The 8765-nt window shown below is 41.8% G+C and overlaps 1 protein-coding gene across 1 annotated transcript; it reads left to right on the top strand.

The window, feature by feature from the left end:
- Nucleotides 1-3391: 3391 nt before the first annotated feature.
- On the top strand, nt 3392-8371 carry LOC110493921 (ubiquitin carboxyl-terminal hydrolase 37). Its single transcript, XM_021568520.2, has 9 exons — nt 3392-3485; nt 4093-4229; nt 4333-4469; nt 4612-4711; nt 4842-4921; nt 5114-5355; nt 5784-5865; nt 6605-6740; nt 6826-8371. The coding sequence occupies exons 2-8, from the start codon at nt 4167-4169 to the stop codon at nt 6615-6617; spliced, it is 717 nt and encodes a 238-aa protein (XP_021424195.2). The 5' UTR covers nt 3392-3485; nt 4093-4166; the 3' UTR covers nt 6618-6740; nt 6826-8371.
- Nucleotides 8372-8765: the final 394 nt, after the last annotated feature.

The raw sequence follows: 8765 nt of genomic DNA, 5'->3' as shown, positions 1-8765 counted from the left end.
GCGTACATCGTATCTTTATTGATGACACCAAACAAAATAACAATGTCAAAAAAACGAAAGAGCACAGTTCTGTCAGGCTACAGAAACTAAACAGAAAACAAGATCCCACAACCTAATGGTGGGAAAAAGGGCTGCCTAAGTATGATCCCCTATCAGAGACGACGATAGACAGCTGCCTCTGATTGGGAACCACACTCGGCCAAAAACAAAGAAACAGAAAACATAGACTTCCCCACCCGAGTCACACCCTGACCTAACCAAACGTAGAGAATAATAAGGATCTCTAAGGTCAGGGCGTGACACTAGCAGGGATTTCTTTTGCATGTTTCAGTGCAACAAAACGAAAGTGTCACCTTTTTGGGCCCTCACCAGATTGCATTCCTGCAAATAACAAGTATCCTGTTTCAGGCTCAATGTATTTGGACCAATGACAACTTGACACATGTAGCTATGAGTACAGGACTGAAATTCCTACACAGATTCTAAACAGATGTTGAACTGAAAAACAACTATTTCCATTGATCGTTAATTCCCTATTGACCTCTAGTCCTCTGCGTTGTGTATTATCTTAAAATATTCTTACATCGGGGAGGTTATATATTTATACCTCAAACTTTCTCATTCATCGTTATTCACGATTCATTCATGACTATCTTTAATCATGGTATTCTATTCTTATTTACAATAAGTGAATCCAACGTGACACAATACATTATTTACAATTAATTTCTATTATATTTACATTTGAGTCATTTAGCAGACGCTCCTAACCAGAGTAACTTAATTAGTGGATTCATCTTCACATACAGTGCCTTCAGAAAGTATTCACACCCCTAGACTTTTTCCACATTTTGTTGTGTTACAGCCTGCATTTAGAATTGAGTAAATATATTTTTTCTCTCACCCAATTATACAAAATACCCCATAACGACAAAGTTAAAACATATATTTTTTTTAATGTTTGCAAATGTATTGAAAATTAAATAAAATATTATATTTACATACTGTAAGTATTCACACCACTAAGTCGATACTTTGTTGAAGCACGTTTGGCAGCGATTACAGCTGTGAGTATTTCTGAGTAAATCTAGGAGCTTTCCACACCTGGATTGTGCAACATTTGGTCATTTAGTCTTTTCAAAATTCTTAAGCTCCATCAGATTGGTTATTAACTTTCAATGGGCACTTTAAGCTCTGCCCACTGACCATTGAGCTTTAATTGAACCAATCACATTCATTCTGCCCTTGAGGCAGAGCTGCCCTCAGGGCAAGATTGAATATGGAAAACTGTCCCTAACCAATCTGGATTGTTATTTGAGGTTTAGGCTAAACCTGTTCACATTCTTTTGACCAACCCTTGTCCATCTGCTGGGGAATATGAGAAAAACCATTTAGCATTTCAATAAACCGATGACCAACCCACAAACAACATGGAAGCTATCAAAAAACAGGGAAGATGAAGGCACTTAAAATGCATTCAAATGAACAATATATAAAAAATGTATGTAAAAAAAGGAACAAGAAAACAATGGAGCATATCTACAATATTGTATGTATACTGCAGAACTTTGCTTTCAATAAAACATATTTGATAATTGAACTCTATATTTTAAACAATTCTAGATTGGGTTGCCAGACTGTGGTGTCATACATGACCGATGACATCACAATGGTCTTAAAGCCAATTTGAAAAATGATGTAATGTGGATATGTATCAGTCTTAATTGGTTATCGACATGGCTTGTTTCTGCTGGTGCAAAAGGGTATGAAATCAGGTCATTTAATCAATTAACAACTACTTCAATTCTGGAGTAGTATTTTTCTCTTAGACCTAGTGGAAAGAATTAAGTAAAAGTAGATTCTGATGGACGAATACATAAAAAGTGTACATGAAATTCATGTATATGAAGCTTTTGCAAATGTCACTCAATGTAACTTGTCTATACTGTGTTATTTGAGGTTGAGGATAGATAGCTAATAATTTAATGGAATGGAATGACCCCCCCCCACACACATTTTTTTTCCTACATTGGCTGGGGATCGGGGAAAAAATATTTAGCACTAACACATATTCTTGTCAACAGAAAAAACGGCAGAAAGCCAATTCAATTGATGTGGAGCAGAAGACACGAAATAAGAAGGAGAGTAGCACTTCATCCCCCTCTCCAATTCCAACTGACCATTCTGAACGGAATGCCTCCGCCACCTCTGACCCCTCACCCTCTGACCAACTCTCCTCCCTCTATCCACCTCCCTCTCCTGTTAACTGTTCCTCTCAGCCTTGCTCTCCTGCTAAACAGCCCTCTCTCCCCAGGTCACCTGCCAAACACCCTTCCCCAGTGAAATCCTCTCCAGTGGTGTCCAGTGATGGAGACACCAGCCAAGAGGGTGCAACAGTCAGGTAATTCAAACAAAAATAAGTACAGTGCCATCCTAGAGTCCCCTTGAAGAGTTGGCTTTAGAGCTACAGGGCCAGTGTTAATCAAGAGTATGAGAGCTAATCTAGGATCAGGTCCTCTCTGTCCATAATAATCTGATTTATTATGATCTAAAAGGAAATAATGATCCTAGATCAAACTCCTACTCTGAGACGCTTGATAACACAGTCCCAGAAAGTTATTTTCCTCAAACTGCAGTTTTAGGCTCTTCTAATCACATCTAGTGGATAAATAGAGTACTAACCTATTGCCCTGGTCTACTTAGTACACTGCATTTATATGGTCATCAATACATTCATAACTACTCAGACTGTGTTTATAGTACAGTATAGTATTTAAGAGAGATACTGTGTAGAGTGATACTATCTCTGCTTTGGAAGCTTTACACCTGTTTCTCTCCTTCCTTCAGACCTCTGTCTCTTCAGGACCACTCTAGCCCAAGACCCCAGAGGTCAGGCTCAGGTGCCAGAAGCCAGACTCTTCCCAGGGCCAGCTCAGCCACCAGAAGGTCAGAGGAGACCCAGGGGGCCAGAGGAGAACGGGGGGCCCTGGTCAACATGGAACTTCTTGGGTAAACCAAAACACACCGCAAATGCAACCACAACACAATGCAGATGCATTGAAAATAAACTCTTTATTGTTTAGAGATCAATGTCTGATATACTATGGGGATGGGGCTTACTATCAAGCATGTCAGTTTTATTAGATATTTATAAACCAATGAATTATGCTAATCTTGGTCTAAAGGACATCCATTTCTTTGTGTACTCATAGAGTGACAGAACTTATCCCTGACCAAGATGGCTGCCATTGTCAACACTTTCTAGAGTTATGAAGGTTTATGACATAGGCCACTCAATGTTTCTATGATATTGTATCTCTATGTGTGTACTGATGGCTGGTTCTTCTTCACAGGTTGCCTAACATTGGCAACACTTGCTTCTTAAACGCCACCCTGCAGTGCCTCCTGGTCCTGCCTTCCTTCTCAAAGGAAATCCTATGCCAGGAACAACTCTGGAGCTCCTCCCCCTTCTCCAACCTGCTCAGGTAAGGGAAGGCACAAAAGTAGACACACCCCCACCCACCCATTATTTGTGTTCATAAATTCAAGGAGGGACACACTCTTCATGCCACTTCTATAGAAAGTGATTTTCGTAGCAGGTTAGGAAAGCATTTTTGCTAACCTTTTCCCTAAGCATAACCACTTCATATTCCGCTGCATTTATTTATTTATTTCCATTTTTGTTTTGTTTTCGGGAATCTTCATAACCCAGAGGAACAACAATGACACAATGATTATGATGTAGATATTTGTAAGCCAATTTGGAAACTGTAGAATGACTACATTACCCATACAGGTCATTGACTGAACATTCCACATTAGTATGGGACATTTGGTAGCTTTTAAAATGCTCTGGAAATGAGAGCAGTATCCAAACCAAATATCTTAGGAGAATAAACAGCACATTTTTGTTGCTTTGCCTCATTGTCAGTCCTCAAAGGTGAAATTATATTGAATCGAATTAATCATTTCTAATGATGGGGTGGCGCAAGATAAAAAATATTTGGATATACTCATCTGCCTCTTCAGCCGTAAGCCAGTAGGTTGACACCATCCAGTCAGCTGCTAATTTACTCTCTGTCTCCCCTACAGGTGTCTGTCTGTCTGATGTGCACCGTTTGGGTCTACCTGACAGTGGCGCAAACCAGGACTCAAAAGCAGACCTCATGTGGAAGGTCAAGTACTCCTTGTCGGGATATGATTTGAAGTATCTGGGGGATACGCAACAGGTAACTGAGGCACTACTCTCTTCTGAACATGCACTCTTTTTGCAAGGGTTCATTTTCTCTCAATAATTAGATTTTATCTTGGTATTTTTCTTTCTCATCATAGGACGCACACGAGTTACTTGTGAATATGCTGTGCCAGCTGAAGGAGGAGGGCATGATACTGAAGACACTCGGGGTGAACTATACCTGCCCTGTTTCCCAGCTGGAGTTCCAGCTTGTCTCAGTGCGCACATGTACCAGGTAAGAGCTCCCATTGGTTGTAATGTATCTACTGGTAACATTATCTTTCTTCAAATGATATTACAAAACACATGGCATAACATTGTAAAGACCTGAAACAGAAACCTGATGCATTTTTCTTCTCTTTGTCCTGCTTCTGAAGCTGTGGGCGCGAGTCGTCCACCAGAGAGGACTACAATCACCTCTCATTGGACTTCAGCTCTGAGCGCACCTTGCTAAGCAGCCTAGCACTCACTTTCAAAGTCAGCACGTAGGGTTTAGCCCTGGGTGTAGAGACTAACACCCAGGGCAAGCTGCCCACTGTCTCAGAATACAGTATCTTATTATTGTAGTGGTATCACTCATTTTGTAATGCTTTTGTTTCTAACCCAGGGAGAAAAGGTTGAATTCACATGTGCGGGCTGCAAGGGCCTCCACGCCTCAAAGGTGGAGCAGTTCCACACACTGCCTCTGTGAGTTGCCCCTTTATAACCTCTCATAGAACTGGCAGTATTTAATGAAATGAGTGGTCATTGTGTCCTGAGCATTTAGGAGTAATTACTTCCTGAGCAGGTTGTAGGACTTAGGGATGAGCACCACCGAACAAATTTCACTCATCTGTTATTTGTTGACTGGTTTCATTGTCTGTCTCTGTCTCTGGGCAGTGTGCTAGTTCTGCATCTGAAGAGGTTTGGAGGACCTGGGGGGTTGGAGAAGCTGGAGGCTCCTCTTTTGTTTCCTTCGGAGCTGAGGCTCTCCATCTTCTGTGGGGACACGGTGCCACCCCTGCACAGTGCCAGCCCACAGGCCCTCACCAACCAGACCCCCAATATCCAGATGTCCATCCACCAGACCCTCGCCAGCCACCCACCTGGAGAGGCCAAAGATAGTGCCCTCTGCTGTTCAGGTTGGTCATGGCATCACAACACTCTTCTTGTTCCAACACCACACAAGCCACCCTCTCCCAAAACGGTCCTGCAGACAGAGAAGCTGCAAATTAAAATGTTTCTCAGACATCTTCAGTGATGTACGGAAGCTGTTTTAGACCAGAGCAATTCAGACAAGCGACCACGTTTTCACAGCTCTTTATATGTATATTTGACCCCTCAGATTCAAATGACCAGGAACCAGGGAAAGTGCTGTGGACAGCCTCAGTGGTGAGGAGAGATAGAGAGTGAAACCAGTGAAATATAAGTTATGACAGAACACTGAGATAGTTATGAGGAGTACATGATATAGTAGACCTGCAGTAGACGAGTAGTGTAGTGGACTGTAGACAGTGTGGTGGACTGTAGGGGAAATGAGAATCCAATGATCACATGTGTTTTCTTACAGAAGCAGCAGCCAGTGAAGTCAGTGATTGGCTACTACCAGCTGACTGGCGTAGTCTCTCATTTGGGAGGATCCGCAAACTCCGGTAAGTAAATACCTTAAAACACACACATGCAGATGCACAGTACATATGGCATATGCTGAATCCCAAATCACTCCCTTCTCCTCGGCCCTCAATTTGCGCGTTCACGTGCGCCTCTGCCATATAGACAAGTATCCAGGGTGAAGGCCGGGGATAATAATAATTTGTAGACTGCAAATTGACCTTAAGAAGCCCAAACAGATATTATATTTGACTATTTCCAAACCTTGCTTACATTTGTGTACAATCACGTATATCTCTTTATTGTGCGTGGGAATAGTTTGGAACAGATTTCCAAAATGAAAATCACCTGGAACTGATTTGCTGGTGTTTTTACAGTCTTTTAACAATTATATATTTTTTTAGTCAGAAAACATGGGGGGGGGCAAATAAAATCACCCGTGGGCCAAATTCATCCCACGGGCCGCCAGTTGGGAAACCCTGGTGTAGGGGATAATTAGACCCTCCAATAGCTACTTCGGCTAAGCGAGCAAGGCTGCAGGCTTCAGAGCGAAGTGCCATCCCGACAAGCAATATGTTTAGAGTTCACACAATTTAATCCAAAGGAATGGAGAGGCATGCCTAATTATATACCACGTGTATTTCTTTATCTCTGATTTCCAAACTTGACACATGTAACAGATAAAATACCTTCCAAATGAACTGTTTAACTGTTATAACACACTCCATTACCCACAAGAGCCTGACCCTTGACCTCATGTCTGTCTTCTTTGTGCCACAGGGCACTACATTAGTGACATCTTGAATGCAAGTGGAAACTGGTTCTGCTGTAACGACAGCCAAGTGTCAATGTCCAATGAAGTCACTGTGCTGAGGACCAGAGCCTGGAGTGCTTACCTGCTCTTCTATATGTTCAGGTACTGCTTACTCTCTTCATCTATATTCTTGTGTTGCTATATATGTGTACTGTATGTACAGTAAGTGGTTCCTTTCACCCTTCAGGGCAGGAGAGCATTAGGCCCCAGCACACAGGGCCTAACAGGGCCACCAGCACCAGCCTCAACAGGGGCAGCACCTGGACCAGCCTCCACACACCAAGCTCAGCCTCAAAAGGCCCAGACTAAATACCCTCAGCCCAGCTTCAACAGGGGTAGTCCCATGCCCAGCCTCAACATCCTCAGATCTTCCTCAACAGGGGCAGCACCAGGCCCAGCTTCAACACCCCCAGCCCTGCCTCAACAGGGGCAGCACCAGGCCCAGCTCCAACACCCCCTGCCCAGCCTCAACAGTGGCAGCAATGGCCCAGGCTCACATCCCCAGCCCAGCCTCAACACCTCCACGTTTGCCCCTCTTCATATTTTTCCCTGACGACATTCCCACTGCTGTGTCTAAAAAAATAAATCACTTAAGGAATCGGACTTCAGACCCCCCCACCCTACAGAAAATGATGACTGGTCTGTCAATCATGCGGCTCAAGGGAGACTTGATCTTCAACACTAGCTTAGAGCATCCTTTTCAGTAGCGTATGTCATAAATATCTGCCCTTGTTTCGACTACTTCGCCGAATGTATAAAGTGCATGTAAAAAACGAATACAGTATACACACTAAATGTAGTACACATATAAATGTGGTGGATAGAGTGTCTGATTATTTAGAGGGTATAACATCTCTTATATTTGGTTAAGTTTTAAAACCTCCTGTTGTGAAATACACTGTGGTGTATAACCTCTTAATCAGCATGGTCACACTGGATGCACTGCAATATTCAACATTGATCCAGGTCCCCAGGATATCGGGAGATTACTTGTGCATGCCATGTAATTTCAATAAAGAAAAACAAACTTAAAATAATCCAATTGAAGATAATTCTGTTAACCGTTGTAACTCTTTCAGTTCAGGAAGCTTTATCGTCTGGTCCTAATAGGAAACGCGACAAAGGGAAGCAGCTGGGCAGCTGATGTTATGGAGCCTTTTAGCCCTCAATCAGGTCTGGAGGAGGAATGCCACATAAAGATTCAGAGATGCTATGAGTATATTTTGAAGTTACTCTCTAGTTGTATTTACCATTTGAATAAATACAGACATGAAAATGCTGGGCTACGGATGTAACCTTGGTTCTTTCTCTGAGTAGAGTATCTGAGTAGAGTAATGGGTCACCAAACGACCTATGGGAACTCCTTCCCTTTCACGTGATATGATTGAGATGCTTAATGTCAAAGATGTTTACAGTGATGCCACACCCTTACTGTACCCATGTGACCTGTCACCATAAAAGGGTGTGACGTGACGTACTTTTCTTCACTCACGTACGTACACTTCCCTACGTATTTATTTTGACAGTGAAGCTACAACTTTTACTTTGGCTCTATACTCCAGCATTTTGGATTTGAGATAGAATGTTTCATATGGGGTGACTGTACAGAATGTCACCTTTTATTTAAGGGTAATGAATGGTAAATATTTTGGAGTAATTTTATTGTAAATAAGAATTGAGTATTTTTCCGAACACTTCTACATTAATGTGGATGCTACCATGATTATGGATTATCATGAATGAATCATGAATAATGATGAGTGAGAAAGTTACAGAGGATCATACCCCCAAGACATGCTAACCTCTCACCATTATCAATAATAGGGGAGGTTAGCATTTTTGGGGGGTATGATATTTATACCTCTGTAACTTACTCACTCATCATAATTCACAATTCATTCATGATTATCTTTAATCATGTTATTCTATTCTTATTTACAATAAAGTGACACCAAAATGACACAATACATTATTTACGATTCATTTCTATTACATTTACAGTTCCGTGTAACTACAATGTTGTTGATCCATTCTCAATTTTCTCTTATCAAACCATTAAACTCTTTAACTGTTTTAAAGTCACCATTGGCCTCATGGTGAAGTTAGGAAGGAAGCCTGTATCTTTGT

The sequence above is a fragment of the Oncorhynchus mykiss genome, chromosome 17 (genome assembly GCF_013265735.2).
Source record: "Oncorhynchus mykiss isolate Arlee chromosome 17, USDA_OmykA_1.1, whole genome shotgun sequence".
Taxonomy (NCBI): Eukaryota; Metazoa; Chordata; class Actinopteri; order Salmoniformes; family Salmonidae; genus Oncorhynchus; species Oncorhynchus mykiss.
This window is presented reverse-complemented; position numbering and strand designations above follow the sequence as displayed.